This window comes from Parasteatoda tepidariorum, chromosome 1 (assembly GCF_982258835.1).
Source record: "Parasteatoda tepidariorum strain Cologne lab strain chromosome 1, Ptep-v5.0, whole genome shotgun sequence".
NCBI lineage: Eukaryota > Metazoa > Arthropoda > Arachnida > Araneae > Theridiidae > Parasteatoda > Parasteatoda tepidariorum.
Window position 1 is genome coordinate 136,822,382 of NC_141755.1, and position 20,161 is coordinate 136,842,542.

Below are 20,161 nucleotides of genomic sequence, written 5' to 3' on the forward strand. Positions count from 1 at the left end.
TTAATAATTATTTTTATATACAGAGTAAGATTTTTTTAACCTGTTTCAGCATTCTAAACTGTTTCATTTAAGTTTTTAACAAAATTTTCAAAATTAAGATCCGGACTTCGAAGATCACACCAAACGCATAAAAATATTAAGAAGAACACATTTTTACGAATGGGATTCTTTAAGATTTTAAGAGCATCTTAACGCTTAAGATTTGATGGATTAATTACGTTATGTATTACATTACATAATAATGTTATGATGGATCTGATTTCTTTTCGGATAAAAGTTAAAACTAAATAAATATATAAAAACTGTTTTTATGATTTCGGTACTCTGAACAAAGTGATCATATCTCGAATACAAGCCTAAACTAATTTATTCTATTACTTTTTTCATTGTCAATGCATTTTATGACCATTATAATTAAATAAGATTTCCCACTATTTTTCCACTACAGGAACAATTCTAAAAAGTAAAGTTAAATAAAATTTAACTAAAAATAATGTCTAATTAATTAAAATTATGGAATTAAAAATATTTCAGGTTGAAGCAATTATAAATGATGATTCAGAAGAAATCTAAATTTGAAAGATAAAACTTTAAAAATATCTACGCAGTTGTAATTTTATAGTATTTTTTGTCAATTTTCTAATAATAAAATAAATTCTTATTATGCTTAAAACTGTAGTATTTCTCTACAGCGGAAAATTAGTGGTCAGATTTAAAGACGTTCTTAAAGAATCAAATTTACTGTATTTTGCGAACATTCCTTTAAAAGCCTTTGGAACCAAGTTGCAATTTCTTTTTTTTTTTTAATATTCTATTATTTTTATAAACTTGAGTCCTTCTAAATGAGAGACTATACATTGACTATAAATACTGACATTTTAAGCGAAAGTGAAGTATTTTAAGTGAAATGAAATTGAATTTCTGAAAAGGTTAATAAAGCTGAAATCACATTTAAATATGAAAACGTCGATAACTATTATGGCTCACTCGTATAAAAACGACTTGGTACGTCTATGGATGTTACAGTTATGCTTGTGGTGATCTAGAAATGATTGAAAATCGAACCTCTGTTGAGATTTTAATACTCTTGCTAGTCAGAAAGCAGTTAAGATTCCGATTACATTATTCCATTCTCAAAAGCAAGAAAACAATTTAATGGAAACGCGTTGAAAATCAAATCATGAAGCAAGCGCTCTTTATAAGCTGCCCATTTATTGTAAATATTTAAAATAATATTGCGAACTTTAGAGCTATCCGTAAAAACTGTAACTATTTATGAGTTTAAAAATTGTATGATTATTTTAAAAAAGGTGCAATGAGAATAAAATTTGAATTGAATGTTTCTTTCTTCTTCCTTTTACAGAAATATTTGTTATGGCTAGTATTGGTGATAAGAGAAAAAGGGTAAGTTTTGGTACAATTTTATCTTAGTCATAATATTAAATTCTATGTTTTCTTTTCCTTCTAAAAACTGAATTTTTCTCAATATTCAAATCGTTTATCTTCAGATTTTAATTGCTTTTAATGATTTTTAAAATAACGCAGAAAGATTGAAACAGTAAAGGTGTCTGTTAGAAAAAAAATAGTCTTTTTTCTTAATACAATTTGTAAAGAACCTAATGAATGTCGTGAAATTATGGATTAAATTAAATCCGTGTGCAAAATTTAAAAGTCTCGTGCAAAATATCGCTTAAGAAACGCCCAAATAACGCAGAATAAACAAAAGTAAAATAAGGGGACCGAACTCCTCAACTTTTGAGACCCTATTTTTCCAGAACTCTCTTTCCGTGTTTTGATAATTTATCCAAAAAGTAGTCTGTTTAATTGTATCGGAATCCTTAACACAAATAACACAATAAATTAATAAAAATAAATAAACAAACATTCATTGGCATATTTGAGGTCAATCCTTTAAACCACTAGGTTCGGTTTTTTATTTGTTGAAAATACGATTAAGTTGTTCATAATAAAATATTTTTTTAAAACTTTTTTGCATGGATTACTGATTTCTTGCATATTAATGCAAGAATTTAGTAATTAGCGAAAAGTACTTCATTTTGAATTTATGAGGTTGTCATGAACAACTTGCATCCCTGAAAGAACTCTCCATTTGCATGATTTTTGGGTCTTTTTTGAAAAAAATCTTAAATCAAACAAATTTCAACCAGTTGACATACCCTAATATATGAGGTTCTAAGTTTGATAGATAATCTGTTTGACTATAAAACGTTTTTTTTATTTTTTATAACTCTAAAAATTTATTTTTCGTGCTTATGTTAATTTATTACTTTCTACTAACAGGATGAAGAAGGGGAGGAAAGTTCTGGTGGAAGCGGCGGATCCAAGTAAGTAAACTTTTTCTCGACTTAATTCACTGTCTCGACACTAAATGTATTTCTTCATTACATGCACCAATTCACAAAAATTATTGTTCTTTAATTTCAAATGAAAAACTTTTCTACGAAGGTGAATTGCGGCATAAAATCTTTATTTTTTCTGCAATTTTTTTGATGGATCTAATATCATAGTTTAAATGGTCCTTAATTCGCCTTTCTGCTTTGGATATATTTGGGTTTTCGCTAGTCATAGTTTATAAAGTGGTCGAAAGTTTGGGCTTCTTAATGTTCCAACGTATTTCCCCATATTTTCAAACTTTTTGAAGTAAATCAAAGCAGTTGTGCACACAATAATTAACTTCATTTTTCCAAAGATAATCCCATGTAATAAATTCTTCTTCTTATTTTTTTTTTACATAATGGTTGAAAGATTTTTGAGCTTTGAGGCATAAAAGTTTTTGCACTGTTTTAAACTGTGTAATGTAAATTTAAAAATAATCAAATAGTATTTTTGCGAAATGAACATTTAAAAACTTTATTTTTCATATTTCATGACTTAGAAACTATTCGACCCATTGTGTTTAAAATTCATCATTTAAAATCGCAGTATTTACAATGATTTTTATCAATTTAATATTCCTAAATTCCTTAATATATCATTTTAATACCTTCCCTCATTTAGTTTTTAAATTGATTTTATACCAAATAGTATAAAGAGTCTAAGATGTTTAGATAATTTAACAGGCTTAGTCTTTACCAGCAATGTCTATGCATATAATGCATGCATGAGTACAAATAACTACACAATGTTTATTTTATTGAAAACTAAAAACTGAAATTATGTGTGTTTTGTAAAATCATGGGTATTGACACGAGCTATTCTACTGATATACGATTCTTATGTTAGTATTTTTATTGTTTCAGTGTCCGCCCCGTGGGCAAGGCCATTCGTGTACTCCATTCTTCTAGCGAGGAAGAAACGCCCTCCCAAACGGTGAGTTCATTTTTCTATATCAATTTTTCTATATCAATTTTTTCTATATCAATCTATTATTTTCTGTTCTGCAAACAAAGTTCTTTTTTTTTATTTACGTATTTGCAATCCCTCGAACAGTAGTAACTAACTGATTTTAAGTCATTTTTATTGTTTTTTTATTCCTATAACCAAAAAACATAATTTATATTTAATAACTATTCAGATTTTGATTATTTTTTAAAGCGTTTCAATAATTAAACTATAAAATGTTTAATGTACCAGTTCTTTCATAGTTCATTATTTAATTAACAAACTTAGTAATTAAACTAAGTAAACTAATATTAATTATTAAAAAAATGCAAGTATCGCAAAGCTGTGAAAAGTATGTCATTTTTTATTTAATAGAAAGTTTTGCTGTAACTAACTCTTGGGTACTTGTCTTTTTAAACAAAAAAATCTAAATAAATATTACATTAGATGTTTTTTATGAGTTCAAAAGAAAGCATAGCCTATATTCCTTAATGATATTTGATGAAAATTTTAATTAAGTAAATTTAATATTATTAAGTAAAATAATTATACTTATTAAGTAAAATAATTATACTTATTAAGTAAAATAATTATACTTATTAAGTAAAATAATTATAAGTAAAATAATTATAAGTAAAATAATTATACTTAAAAAATATTTAAAAAAAAATTTCTTTTTAAATTATTATAATTCCCATTTTTACTTAATAAGATCATACTTGGCTATAATTTTCATTACCAAAGCCTAGCTGGTCATAAAACAACCCCGAAATGCTTTAGGATTGTTTCATAATTTAAGTCCGCCCATTGGATATTCGTGCGCCTAGCTTTTTATGTTTGCTCTTTTTAAAGAAGTTCTTAAAATAGGGACATAAACTCATGCTTTTGGTTTATTAGTAATTAATTCAATTGACATATATTTTGTAATTATATTTATGCATATTGATTCCTTGCAAAAAAAATAATTCTTATTAACTATTATAAGTCAATTGCTTAAAAAAAATTAACACATTTTTACATAAAAATTCTTTGCTTTTATTAAGAGGTTAATTATTTTTGATTTTTGTTTCTTTTCCATTCTATTGAGCTTACAACATAACATAAGATACAATGCCTCATTTTCTTAAGTAGCAATATCAGATGCTTTATAAGAGCAAAATTGTACTTTTCGTAATAAAAAAAATTTTGAACGAAATTTTCGTTCAAAAATTTCGTAAAATCAGTACGAGGGTTATACTTGGATAGTTTTCGTAGTTGAGATATTTTTAGAGATATGTTTATTTTAAAACACTTTATTCATCATATTATCTATTATTTATTATTATTACATTCACTCTCTGCATCATAAAGATAATTAATTATCTTAATTAGAAGTTCCTTCAGGTCCCAGATTATCCAGGATGCAATTTTATTTTTTTTTAAATCAATAATCTAGGATAGATTAAACCAAAGGATGACTAGGCTTGAGACCTCTCAATTTATGGGTCCTAAAAGTACTTAAAATCGTGAAAATTAAGGCACAACGTTAAAAATATTTTTCAACCTTTAATATTTTTAAATTTAATAAATGTATGAAAGAATAAAGTGCTAATAATCATAAGTTAATTTTTTTTTTACATTTTTCTGCGCCTAATTTTTTAAACGAATATTGTATATAATTTTCTTGCAAATCCGAAACGAAAACTTATTTATCGGAAGTTTACATTTTTGCTCAAATTTTTATAAATAAACTCTGTGCATACTTTAAAAGTGTTCAAAAATATAGAATACACCTAATTGCTTTATAAATGGCATTATATTTTTTTCACTTCTTTTTCTGTGTAATATTCTTAACAATTTAATTATCAACTTCAATTATTAAATTATATTTAATTTTAGTAATAAAAATGTAGCTTTAAATAAACCAAAAGCTTATCATAAAATAAAAAAGGAAGCACACACAGAGTTTGAAAAGTGAGTCCCAAATTATCGTTATTTCTATTACTCGGTCCTTTAAATGCAATCAAGTTAGACATAAAGACAACAAATTGGGATTAAATCATGGAAAAATTACAATATGTAACTCCCGATTCGCACCGAGCACAGAGCTGACGAAAAAGATCATCAGTGGTTGACGAATCACGGGCTAGAGTCCCCTTGCACTAAGACAAACCGTGAGACGCTTCCGTGGTCTTCTTCTTCTTATCCTTTGCTTTCGCATTAGGTTCAAAATTACGATGCTGCGGAGTTGAACATAGGTAGCCGTAAACTCAAAATTGGGTTGGCTGTTCAACTACGGTAATAAAATGAAATAAAACATGAAACTACAATTCAAAAAAAAATGCGTAGTTCTTATTTCTCACATTCATCAGTTTTGTTTCGATTACAACTCAGGCAAATATTCTTTTACAAAAAAAGGTTTGAGGGATGAAAGAAAACTTTTAATTATCCTTTATGAAGATCAAGTGGGAAGAATGATCTCTACTAATTTTTTTTACAAAAATAACGCTTGGAACGCCACCTGTTACATTTCAAGGATTGAAAAGTTTTAACAAATCTATAACGTGGAAAATCGGCTCTCTCCGAGAGTTATTACTCCGATAATTGCCGTGCAAAGGTTTGGCTCATCTTTTACTTTCATCATCAACTTTCATGTATTCAACTCAGTAACAAATTTTGTGTGTTGTCTTAGAAAATTACGCATTTCAAAATTATGTAACAAATCACAATTCAAAATTTTTTCGACTATTATTTAAAATAATAAAAATAATAAATATTTACTAAACTTAATTTTTTAGATAAATGAGCTTCATGTGCAAAGATTTCTCAATTCATTTAAAAAGTTTTCGAGATAAACATACAATTAACAATAAGGGGTCCAAACTTTGGATCGGTCTCCTGACCAAACTATGGGAAATATATTTCTCAGATTGCCTATATTTTGGGAGTCAGAAATCCAAATTCATCGAAAGAAAGACATGTTTATTTAGAGGAATTTTGTTTCTGTGTCGGATTTTCGTAATTTTAAATATTGTCTACGCTTATTAATTAGCATGTTAGAGGTTCCTTCTTCGACCCATTAAGAATAAGTCCCAGAGCGTGAAAATCCAATCAATAGATCAAAAATTATTCTGAGTTGTTAGTTTTTTTTTTGGAAAAATTTTATCGAAATTTAGGGTTCTAGGAAGTTTTATACAATTGGAAGAAAAGGCAATAACTTATCTCCATATTAGAAATTTAATATAACTATACTCTAGCAGCGTAAATGACAAGAGAGAAATAGTACGTTGCTAAGCAACCAAGCTTTGAAGATAAAAAAGAATGAAATGAAAATTGAAGCCATTCTTCGTTTTTGTGTCAGCTCCGGTCAGAAAGGCTCTTTTTTAAAAAATTGTTAAAATGAAAATATCTGGAAGTTTCTTGGCAATTGTTTTGTTTTTAGTTGCCCAAAGCCAAAGATTGATTTCGTTTATATTTTCTTTAAAAATAAAATTTGAATCGATTTATAAATTATTTATAATTTTACTGATTTTATTCTGTATAGGCACAAAAGCTTTTTATGAGACATTTTTATTTAAGTTGTTTTTAACTTCTTTAAACATGAAGATTTTATACAAAAACCAAATTTTTCGATATTTCTTTTATTTCTTTATACGGCAATATTTCTTTTTTTTTACAATTGAAGGAATTAGTGAATGTCACGTGACATTTTAAAAAGATTGAAAAATTTATGTTTAAGAATATTCATTTTTTAAAAATCATTTCATTCTATTGAATACATGATTTACGTAGCTTTCTTTACATAAAGATAATTTGCAAATAGCATCTTGATGTTTTTATGCATTCTGAAACGGATCTTCATAAAATGTCGCTCAACATGTTCAATAGTTACAATCATTAAATATTGTTAATATGGTTTCTTTGCTTAATTCCTTTATTAACTTTAATTAAGCAAATAAGGCTAATTCAATAAAGCTTAATTCCTTTATTAACTATTCAAAACTTATTTAACGATTCTTACCGTCATTACATACATATATATCTGATACGATAGCCTCTATTTAAACAGAATTCGTGAGGTAACTTAAGAAACTGTAATAGTGGTAGCAAAACTAAGAAGATAAATTTATTTTATTACGGTTATATTCTCCACAGTATTAAATAATCAATTTGAATATATAACTTCACAGACTGGTAACAAAATCTAAAGTTTTGAAATTTTAAATTAAAAATAACTTCTTTATTTCAATATAGGTGCCACAGTTTTTTAAATTTTTTAAGGACCGAATGAACCTTATTGAAATAGTAATATACAAACATTTACTTTTTTCAATATAATATTCTGATCAAAATAATGATTTATAATTTATAATTTATGGTAAAAATTTCACTTCCGGGAAAAGCAAATCAGGGCGAAATGTATTTTCACGTTCCATGGATAGATGGTGTGAAACTAATAGAGTTTACAAGAGAATCTGCATTCATATGAACAAAATGAGATTCCCCGTTATCAAGTTGAGCACATCCGCTCAGCTTGATACTCGGGAATGGTTAGGGAAGTTAGAATTTGGTTTAGAATGGCTGGAGTGGTTAGAATTTTAACATTATCGAGATTAAATTTATTCGAATTTGTGGCAATTGATTTATCGTATTTCTTGTGAATGGACTTATCTAATGTGTTCCTTTACTCTAAATGACTCCTTTAGACCTAGTTAGAGCGCGCTAAACATTTGCTTCAAACGTTACCATTCTCAGAGCTCGGTGGAAAATAATGACTGTCCTCATGAATGTTCAAAACATGTCGACTTTTATTTATATTTTTTTAAGATAATGCAATTTCTCACTTTATTTTTGGGGATTATTCATTTATGTCCCTCTGAAATATTTTATGTGATATTAAAATTAGTTTTAGGTAAGATAATGGCTATGGCTCCTTTGGAACCTCCTAAAAACATATGTAATTTATCAAACTTTCTGAAAAATTCAAAGCAATACCTTTTTATTTGTTAATTTTTTTTAAAAATATTTTTATTTTGTTTCAATTATTTATTCATTTATTTATTTTTTTACTGCTTCTCTGAAAAACATTTTTTAGGATGTTAAACAATTCCGTCTACAAGTAAAATTTAAAAAGTCTAATGAATTAATGGAATGATCCCTCTCCCCTGGAATCTAAGTTAAGTAGTTACAAATCAATTATTTCGAACAAGTTATCGTCTTCCTGCTAATTCGAAGTTTTTGGAAAATATATATTTTTATTCATCGATTCTTAAATCTATCGTACAAATGTTTTAGTGCATGCTTAAGGACATATTTCAGTAGAATTTATATTTTACCCTTTATTTTATTTTTTTGCTTAAACAACTCAAGTTATATTAAATGTATGAATAGTAAGGTAAACCAGGCTATTTTTCCTCGTTTTTCCTGCAGCTCTCAACAAAATAATAAAATAAGTTTAATTTCCAATAATTTAATAAATTTAATTGTTTCTAACTGTTTCAAGCAATTAAATGTAAGGTTCCAACAGATTTCAATTATGGGGTTAATTAAATCATTGTCACGTTTCAATTGAGCCTAAAAAAAACGTTAACATGTTTATCTTTTTACGGTGAAATAAAAAAACAATTTCTATTTTTAATACATTATTTTAATATTCTTAATATATCATATTGTATCATTAAGGAAATTCTAAAGTTGGAAAAAGAATAATTTTTTGAGATGATGATTCTAAAAATAGCATGGTTTTGGAATCTTTTAATATTTTCTTATTTTTTGTATTTTCTGTTTAACAAAATAAGACAAATCGAGCATTTTTCAGATATGAAAATATTTTTTTGAATTTTGCTTAAATTGAGAAATAATAGAAACAACTTTTTAGACAAATTTATTGAACATTTGAAAAGTGCAACTATCTTAAAGTTAGTGAGCGAAAATAAGTTTAAACTACAAAATATAATTGTATGTCCATAATTTTTTGTTTATTTAAAAAACAAAACGAAAAATAAATGCTGTGCATACACAAGCATTTATTTTTCGTTTTACTTATTACTCGAATTATTACTTAAATAACAACAGAAACAATAAAAAAGTCAATCAATTAATCTTCATTTTTCAAAAAAGTAGTATGCATGGTAAATAGTCAGCTGTTTTGAATAGAATAAATTTGATCAGCGGAATATTTTTTAACTTTTTAACAAGATTTAATTCTCGGCTAGATGACAATAATTTTAAGTTTTCTTTCAATAAAAATTTGACAATAACTTGAAAAGGAATTTTACTTAAAAGGAGAATTAGTAATTAAAGTACTAAAACAATTGATTAGTATATGAATGGAAAATTAGCGTAGCATAGAAAATTATGAGAAATGTTAAAATTTAATTCAAAATTTTTTCATTTCCAATTAAATTATATTATAAAAAATAAAAAACAATTATTATAAATTATTTTTGTATGAAAATATCTTTGTGTAAACTGGTTTTATGCAATTTTTTTAATTGTTTAATTAGATTTAAGAACTTAAAATACAGCAAAAGAAATTAACATTAAGGTGTCCGAACCTTGGATTGCCCTCTTCACCAAAATAAGGGGAACATAATTCCCAGACAACCCCCTATACTTTGAAGATCCAAATATGTAAAAAAAAAAAAAATTTTATTTAAAGAAAGTACGTTTTGTTCCCAATGTTCGTCACTTAATTAATAGTTAGCACTGCAGGATATTAAAGGACACCCCTAGGAACCAATAAGTTCGTAAAAATTTGATCATTAGAACAAAAGCTATACAGGGCGATATCTTTTTTTTTTTTTGCTTACATTACATCAACCGTCCTCAATCATCATGTACATTTATAATTCCTATTTAATTAACTAATTCTAACAAAAATAATTTTATAACTTATTGCAACAACTGAATAAAATGTACTTAAGAGTTTAATTTTCTTTTTCCCTTTTTAGTAGTAAAAAAATAAACCATTAAAGGATTTGCATAATTATCTAATAAATTTAAATTATATTTCAGGAGAGGCGCGTCAAACGCTTCAAGAAGAATGTTGTGTACAAGTAAGTAATCATCTGATTTATTATTAATATTATGTCTGATTTATTATCAATTATTATTAATATTATATCTGATTTATTATTAATATAATATCTGATTTATTATTAATATAATATCTGATTTATTATTAATGTTGGAAACATTGAAACTCTTAAAAATCTTTTTAGCAAACATTAACTTTTATGTTTTTAATGCCGATTCGCATGGTATATTCCAAAATTATTATAAACTTCAAAGTTTATATTTTCGGAGCATTTTTATATTTTAATTTCAAGTTTTAATTTAATATATTTTAATTGAACTTAGAAGTAACCTTCCTATTGGAAGATTTTGAAAATTTCGTATAAATAGAGACTCTGCATGCTATAACCTTAAAATTTTCACAATTACTGAGGGTTCGTTTAATTTTACCAAGCTCATAATCCAGCATCGTTAAGCATGAATTTTTTTTATGTTATTAATAATTGAATTGTCGCAATACTGACCATGTATTTTAACAGAATGTAATTTTTTTTTCAGAGGTCAGCCCCCCAGTTCAGAATCCTCTTCGGATTCCAATGTTGATGTGCAGTTGCTGGCTGCACAAACAGCAACAATTGACCGCGCCTGTGTCCAGCGCATCACAGCGGAGCGGAGACCACAAGCAGTAAGTTTTTTTTTAGAACTTTATCTCTAGGACAATGGACAATTACAGTCAATTTTTTTAAAAATTTTAATGCATTCAGAATATCTCAATACTCCCAGAAAACAGTTTTTTACTCTCCTAAGAAGGCTATTTATATAGTTATTTTAAATCAAAAAACGCTTACTTTCGCTCTCACTTGAAACTGGGAGTCACGTGATTATTCACGAACTGACGTCACACGTGTCCATCTGCCGTTCACTTACAATCGCTTTGCTGTAAGAGCCAATGCGTTCTTGCTTTCGTTTGAATTTTCGTAATTAAATCCAACTATGTCAGATGGTCAAAAACTATGCGTATAAAAAATTGCTCCCTAATATCACTTAATAAAAATGGGGGTTTAATACAGGCCCGGACTGGGATCTAAAATCAGCCCGCGGAATTTACAGATATTGGCCCTCTACTTCACATAAACACCGCGTGCGCGAAGTGTACGCGGCTCCTAATGTATCACTTTTAGGCATTTTTTACTTATAAATTCTCATGAACGTAAGTTCATTTATCGAAGTAAGAAAGTAGACAAAAATTGCTTAATAATCCTTCATAGAATATATTTCAGTTTAAAATACATGGTTCTTATGAGGAAACATAGATTGATAAAATCAAAAAGAAGGTGAAAGATGAAGAGTAAATAAAAATATTTATTATACTACACATGCATGAATGCTTTATGTAAATTTTTTTTTAAAAATAGATTTAATGCTTCTTCGAAAGTCATTAAATTAAAATTTAATTTAATGACTTTTGAAGAAGCTCACTATTTTTTTCCAATTTATTTATTATGTCGTCGCTATCTAATGTCATTAATCGATCTTTTTCTATTGCCATTACCATGAGAGCATTCATATTATCCGAAGAAAAAGTACTCCTCATTTGATTTTTAATTACTTTAAATGGGGAGAATGATCTTTTACAAGCCACCTGACTTATTGACAATGTTAGTAAAAATTTTGATGATAGACCAATTAAATTATAAGAATTGGTCAATAAATTGAATCTCTGTAATATCTTGTAGCAACAAATAACACAATTTTTGCACGCACTGCGTGTCTCACATTTTAGACTTACTTCTTCTGTTTCCAAAGTAAAGTCGTTATCATCTTCATTTGAATGATCTTCTCTGATTATTTTATAATCTTCTAAGTCTGAATTTTTCAGTTTTTCCCAATGTGAAGCTAAATTTCTTAGTTCAATCCGCAAATTTTCACCTATAGCTGCTTCGTCAAATTTTAGCAAGAGTTTGCTTAACTCATTTAGTTCGCCAGATTGAAGCTTGTTAAAACGTATTTCAGGGAAATGTTTCGGAACTAGATTGGGCCATTTTCCATTTTCGGGAAACCGGCGTTCCATTGACGCTACAACTGTACTGAAAATAATGTTATGGACGTTTATCTTAAATACAGTGGTTTCCTCATCAAAAACTGCTTCATTCGACGCTGTCTCACCCGGCATCAATTTTCTTTTCTTCAATCTTTTTTGTGGAAACTTCAGTTTCTTCAAATTCCTTATTTGCGCGAATAATAAAATCATGTGTAACTTTTTGTACACCTTCAAAATCTCTCAAAATTTTTTTAGTTCTTAATACGTTTGTGATACCATTCCAAAAGCTTTTAAGATTTCTAAACCGGAGGTTTGCAAATATTGGGAGAGCGGTGTAGTTAATTAAAATATTCTTGAGAATATTTTGGCGGTGATTACTGTTTCATATTTGCAAAATAATTCTAAAAATATTTTTGCCTTTGCAAGGATATCTGGCTTGAAATTTAAATTTTGTTGTATAGTTTCTAAACTTGTAATCAATGTGACATATAACGGCTTTATAGTTGAATCTCAGTTTGAAAATGAACCAAACATTTTCTTTAATGCAGAATCTTTGGACCACCAACGTGTTTCTCCAATAGTTGCAAGACTTTTTTATTTCCGTGATTGTTACTTTGTTCCTAGATGTTCATACGTTGGTAGGATTAACAGAAAAATACTGCGACGCAATTTAGTAATCTGAGAAACGATGCACTTTCAATTAGTGCCTTCGTGGTATCTCCTAAAACTAAATTTAAGACATGTGCATAACACCAAACATGAATTTGACCAGGGGACTCTTTTGAAAGCCATGAAGAAAATCCTTTATATTCATCTTGCATATTTGCAGCCCCGTCAGTTGAATTACCGATGCACTTTGTTATATCTGTATTACAAGACTTTAAAACTTAATCCACTAAAGAAAACCTATTCTGTCCTGTTGAAGATTTACACTCTACAACAGCGAGAAGTCTTTCATATACACGATCGTCTTTCACATATCGTACTATAATTGAGCATTGATCTTTGCATGAAATATCCTGTGTTGTATCTGCTTGTAAAGAAAACAAACCAGCTGCTTGTACTTCCATATTAATATTCCGTGTTATAAGTTGCCCAATTAATTGAATAATTTTGTTAATGGTGAATTTGGACAGAAACGTTAACAAAGACCCTCCGTTTTTACTTTTTTGTGACTCGTGAAGGTCTTTACTGCTCTCAATACAATCTTTCAAATGGGCTTTTAAAGTAATATCATATTTGCTAAGATGAACAACAAATTCCAAAAAGTTTCCATGATCAACGGACATGTCTTCCAGAGTATAGGCAGGCAGCTTCTAGCTTATCGCCTCTGTAACTTAATCCTCATTTCCCAATAAATTTAATAATATCTGGTATTCGTTGCAAGATTTCGCTTCTTTTCCGTACTTGTACTCGATGTAAAGACATTTGATTGCAGAATAGGAAATTATCAAGATTTTCTTTATCTCTTAAAAAATATGCTTCAGCACAATTATGGTGTGAAACACTTCGCTCATGTTCATCGACTATGTCATGAACATGCCTTCTATCTTCCATGCCTCGTAAAAACGGAAATGAACCAACCCAAGGTGAAGCAAACACTAAACATACTGAACAAAACAAAGCATTTTGTTTGTCGCTATATGTCAACCATTTCCTATAAGAATCATCTTTCCGATACATTGCCTTTTTTAACACAGGGTCACTGACGTCTTGTTTCGGATGATACTTAAAAAATAAATCGAGTTGATTCTTTTCAGTATGTATAAAATAATTAAACGAGGGAATTAAATTGCTGTCTTGCTCAGTTTGTAGTTCGATTATAGCAAGATCAGAGGCGTTACTCTTAATGTGCTTTTGGTCAATTTCTGATTTTTGATCATCCACCTGTTGCTCAATTTCTGATTTATGATCATTTTCCTGTTGTTCAATTTCTGATCATTTTCCTGTTGTTCTTGATCTCGATATGAACTATATTAGCAACTTCTTCAGCTGCCGCCACTGTTTCCTCCACTGCATCATTTGATGTAGAGGAGTGCGATTGCGGACATGCAAAGATCAGTTTAACACATTTTTGAACTTCTAAAAGATTCTGCTTCTCCAATCATTCTGCTCCTCCTTTTACTTTGCGCTTCTTGTTTTTATCCATTACTCGGTCACCAAACTCAAGACTAAAGTGAACTTTGATTTAAAAGCCGCTCCTCAGAGTGTTGATCAAATTTGACGCCTTCTTTTGTTATGTAGGAACTGAAATCCAAAAGGCTAAAAAAGTTACATAAATTCTTAAGATCATTTCGGTAAGAATGTTTGATAAAGATATTTAGAAAATTTAAAATGTCCGCAACTCAGGAATTCACATTCCCAACTTTATTTTGATATAGACTAGAGACCCCTATTTAAATACTTGTGATGTTCATGTCCCTCTCAACGTCGCAGGAAAATTTTAAAGAAAGTACAATTTAAGAATATGATTTTTATGTATTTTAATACAGAATTCTAACTAAATTGAAAAGACTTTTATATTTCTCTTGTATAAAATAACAGACATTTATCTTTAGCAGTTTACAAGATTAAGAGCCCATTAAGAATAGCTGTTTCATAAAAATTCCTTAATTTTCCAATCAAAATATGAAAAAATATTGTATAAATATATGCAATATGTATTAGTCAATTTGCTATGCAAACAAATATCAACTTTATTACTATTTTTACTAGAAGACAATGAAGTGTTTAGTATATTCAAATATTATTCAAATAGGTATGCTATTGAATTATCAGGTTAAACCAGTTTTTACTTTTAATGTTTTAGTAGGGTACAAATTCGACAATAGGCCCCCATAACCCCTTCGTCATTATAGACCCCCTTTAAAAGTCCTTAGACCTATTGGGGATCGATACCGATCCTGTGGGAAATCCCTGGAACTTAATACCTATATAATATAGAAATAAAAATTAAAAATAGGTACTTACCAAGTGGAATTTAAGAAACACACAAAAGCAAATAATACATTATATCAAAAGTCTAGTGAAGAGTCACACTGTAGAAAATTCTACTGGATAAAATAAAAGTTCACGTTTGTGCAGCAAAAAAAATAATAAAGAGAATCTTACACAGCACTAAAGACTCACAGTCGGGTATTTATTTATTCGATTTTATCATGTGTCAACAACGACATCTAACAGGATCTCCAGGAACTAATTTAATATTAAGTTATAAAATACAGTGTGATTCAGACCATGCGTGCCACCCATTTTTTTCGAGAATGGAGCGAATAATCGATTTGAAATAAGAAATCTAATAACTAAATCGACCCCAAGGAATTCAATAGTGACATTGTTAATTCCCGCAAGTAGCCAGAAGTACCGGAATTCGAACACAACTTTGATTTTTTAAATAGAAACCTAAATCTTATTCGGCATTATTGGAGAGAGTTTTTGAAAAGTAATAACTTTTACTTAAAATATTTATTAATATCTCTTACTATTTTCCAAGATAATAGATAAGGAAAAATACATATTAAATAGATTTTGACATATTCACTAAAAAAAAATTTTTATCGTCATAATGTCTAATAGCTTCATTAAAACACATTTGTGCTTTTCTTCCCATGTTTTATAAAAATTGAAGCGATTTTGACAATTCAAGTTAATTATTTTTGTTTAAAAATTATGAATTGAAGTAAATAATCCGAATTTTTTCGTATCTATTATCTTGAAACAGTAAGAGATATAAAAAAAAATTTCAAGTAAAAGTTACTTTTTTTCAAAAACCCTCTCCAATGATGCCAAATAAGATATAGGTTTCCAATTAAAAAATCAAAATTGTGTTCAAATTCCGGTACTTCCGGGAATTAACAATATCACTATTGAATTCCAATTTGTCGATTTAGTTATTAGATTTTTTATTTCAAATCGATTATTTGCTCCATTCTCGAAAAAATGGGTGGCACGCATGGTCTGAATCACACTGTATATTAAAACAATATTATTACTACATATATATGTTATTTAACATTATTATTATTTGCGCAATATTATTTGAAATTCATGCAATGTATAAATTTTTTCTTCGCTCTGGTGGCTCGGCCCAACCTGCCCACAGGGTATTTGCCAGATCTGCCTATTGGCCAGTCCGGGCCTGGTTTAATATAACGTATTTTTATAATGTTAAATTTCAATGGTACCCACTGAAACATTGTTAATAGTTTACGAAATTTTCTAGCTCTGAATATTTAAGATTTTTTAGTTCAATAAAAAAAGTGTGTGCTATTGCTTATTAAATAATGCGTTATAAATACAAAATTACTTCGTTTTTTTTTATTTAACCATATTAATCTTAATTTTAATGTATACTTCAAATTCATTTCGAAGACTTATTTTCATCTTAAGTGAAAGAAATGTTGGATCAATTTTTTATGTAGAATAATAAGTAGTTTTAGATTTTAAAATGTAGGAAAGCTTAAGTTATTGATAATTTTTATTTATTTATTCTAGCGTGAATTCAAAGCATGTAATTGTCTTCAGCCTTTTAAAAAAACTTGTGATCCCAGCAAAACTTTCAATTCATTCTTTCAACAACAAAAAATTTGAAGTTAAAAGAAAAAAATTTATTAACTAGATTTTATTAACTTTATTTTAATTGCCTTAATCTATGCTGTAAGAGTATTTGAAATCAAGCATATGCATTCACTTAGTTCTTTATTACAGAAACAGAAATTAAATTTTACAAATGCATATAAGAATAATTTTTCGCCATACCAAAGTTCCTATTTACTCAAAGAATAAAAATATTGAGAAAAAATTTCAACACATCAACAAAATTATCAACATTTTAATTATTTTAATTATGATAAAGAATGTGATATATATAGAATGTAAGATAATATAGATGTAAAGAGCTGCATAATCATTTCTTCAGATATTTTAGTGATAAATAACAACGTTTGAAATTTTAAAACCTTTCTTTCATTTTGCACACACTCTCAAAACCGTAAATTTAATTCACAAACTTTTCACTTATAATTTACAACATTACTTACAAATTTAAATTTTCATACGATATACGTTATACGTGATATCAAAACTAAAAGAGCGTTGAAATAGCCTTAGCGGATGGAGACGACACGTTTCCATTCGGCACATGTGACGTCATAACCAATCAGGGATCGTTTTTGATTGCATCACTCACGGAGGCCTTCTGGGGCAATTTAAATGTTTAATAACTAAATAAATTAACATTTGCCGGAAAAAAAAATCAGATTTTCGGTTTTAGGAGAGAATTTCCAATAAGTTAGGTATGAAAATAAAATAAAAATATGATGTGCTGTAATTGTTATTTATGATTGGTTTCTTTTTCAGGCGGCATTCTACGCCTCATTGGCTGGCCCCTCGGGAGCTGGCTCTTCTGGAGCTGGCCCTTCAGGGGGCCCGGTACACATGAGGGATATTTCGACGCAGAGAAGCTCCGTCACTCCCGCTCATGGCGGTGGACAAAGGTCATCTCTCTTGCGGACGCCGCAGAGGTTGTCTCTGCCTCTTGCAGACAGGGGGAATCTTTGTGATGCCTGCAGAGTGGACCTTTCCGTCATACGGGAGCTTGATGAGAGTCTTTCTCCTGGACGACATGCATCTCTCGATGACCTGCGCGAGAGGCTAAACACCTCTCGTCGTAACGAGGCAGCTGCCCTTGAACGAGCTGAAAGGGCAGAGCGGGAAGTTGAGTATTTGAGAAACCAGCTGGCTCTGGGTGTGGGAGGAGTCGGGGTTGACGATGGTGCGGTAAGTGATGGACCTGGTGGGAGAAGTGGTCAAGATGAAGTGAGGCAGGTGAGCGAGCCAGATTCAGTTCGTGGCTCAAGTCCCAGCCCTTCGTCTTCTCCATCTTCACCTGCCAGCAGTTCACCTTCTGCACCTGTCCCTCGAACTCCAACACCACCTCCCCGCAGACGTCCTAGGAATCCTAGGAGTACCCAGCTTGCCATGCTGTTATCCGATTTCTCGTACTCGGCCCCGCCGTCTCAAGGTCAGTTGGACGATGCACGTCCGGTGTCTGCCAGACTGCGACGTCCAAATCCCTCTGTGGTTTACCGTGAGCCAAGGCTGCGCCCACTCCGCCGCCGGAACAGGTGAGTCTTTTTTTTTTCCATTTTAAAAACTCCAAATAGTAAAATTAAACTTTTTTTAATGAGGGTGCTGAATCATAAATTACTTACATTTTAATTACTTAAATTAACTATTTTTTTTTTCATTTTCATTTTTACCTTTGTCAAAATTCTAAGCAAACATTTTTTTTTAATCAAATGAACATTTTTTAATTGTTTAGTAAAAAACCTGACTGATTTAAAATGCAATATAAGTTTTTTAGGAAATATTCTTGTTTACTAGGTATTTGATTTCTCGCTTATACAAAAAATATTCTTAGAAATCAAAATTTAATTTTTTGAGTGATTAAAATGTAAGTAAATTTATGTAAATTATTTTTCTCACATTTAATTCAAAATTAATATTATGATTAACTTATAAATTTAACGATTCTTTATTGTGTCAATCAGGAGGAAACCATCAGACAGTATGATAAGGAGCTTAATTTTTACATGCAGTTTAGTCAGTGGTAGTTATAAAAAATTTTTGCATTTAAATTTTTACATTTTTTAGCTTAAGAATTACTATGAAAAAATGTTTGATTAAAAAAAAATTTAAAGTTTATTGATTTTCTTTTAAAAGACCTAGATTCAGCACCTTCAATAGTGAACTTTTTAGGCATTTATTGGTTTCCGTTTTTTTTAAGAAAAGGAAATATTAGAAACAGTTTTATAAGTTTTTTCTATAATTGTCTCCATTTAGTATTTAGCATCAGATATATGAGCAGCGAATTTATTTGTATTAAACAAAAGTGTTTTAAAGAATCCTTACAAATGCCCTCAAAAGAAATTGAATTATTGAAATTATTGACCATTTTCAGATGTCACGTAATTTATTTCACTCACACAAGATCCCTATTTAGCTTTTTTGAAGTATGTTGAACAGTCTTACTTTCCTTAAGTTTATTCCTTCATGGAATTTTTTACTACGAAGCATTGTTTTATATTTATTATGTTCTCGTTTGTTTACATTGTTTTATGTTAATCTATCTTTTTAAAGTATTCATCTCGTGAACATTTTAAGAAAAAATATAACGTAAAAAATAAGTTAATATCAGATTTTTCTGAATTAGAAATCTAATATTTTAAAACAGAAAACGACTAAATACATAAGTGTAGAATCAGTAAATGTACATTTTTTTTGTCCAAAACTAAAATCAAGATTTAAAAAAAATTGATTTAGACAGTTGTTCACTACTACTGTTATTTATTTCACTTTTGGTACTTTATGTAAAAAAAAGAAGAAAAAAAAAACATGTTTCCAACATTGTTTATTCTCACAAAGAATATTTCATGAAATAATGAATTTTGGAAAAATGTGGTCTCCAGATGGAAACGAAGCTTTGCACGAAGTTTTTGTTTTATTCCAGTTCCTTACATCTATGTAAAAAAGCAAAGAAAAACTTATGAAAATGAAAAAAAAAATTTTGGCTCATTAAATATAAAACCTAATTTTTACAAGCTCTTGCTAAAGAGAGAGGGGAAAAATAAGTTGATAACGTAACACATTCAAAATGGCTGGTATTGAACATACGCTTAAAATAATAGATTCAGATTATTATTAAAATCGAGGGGCTTAATAAAACAGGATTGCATTAACTGAATGAAATCTCTTGATCAAATATTGGCATTCACTATTTCT

At 28.8% G+C, this 20,161-nt stretch overlaps 1 protein-coding gene across 1 annotated transcript; it reads left to right on the top strand.

The window, feature by feature from the left end:
• Positions 1-1,374: 1,374 nt before the first annotated feature.
• On the top strand, positions 1,375-18,656 carry LOC147817063 (uncharacterized). The gene is made up of 6 exons (XM_087157739.1): positions 1,375-1,404; positions 2,302-2,345; positions 3,261-3,330; positions 10,339-10,379; positions 10,897-11,023; positions 17,738-18,656. Exons 1-6 carry the CDS (start codon positions 1,375-1,377, stop codon positions 18,506-18,508), a joined length of 1,083 nt encoding a protein of 360 aa, XP_087013865.1. The 3' UTR covers positions 18,509-18,656.
• The last annotated feature ends 1,505 nt before the right edge of the window (positions 18,657-20,161 follow it).

What these genes read in the sequence shown, in the direction of transcription:
- LOC147817063 (XM_087157739.1), top strand. Translation starts at nt 1,375, where the DNA reads ATGGCTAGTATTGGTGATAAGAGAAAAAGG. An exon ending in AAGAAACGCCCTCCCAAACG is followed by an intron (nt 3,331 to 10,338) that starts GTGAGTTCATTT and finishes ATTATATTTCAG; the next exon opens with GAGAGGCGCGTCAAACGCTT. An exon ending in AAGAAGAATGTTGTGTACAA is followed by an intron (nt 10,380 to 10,896) that starts GTAAGTAATCAT and finishes TTTTTTTTTCAG; the next exon opens with AGGTCAGCCCCCCAGTTCAG.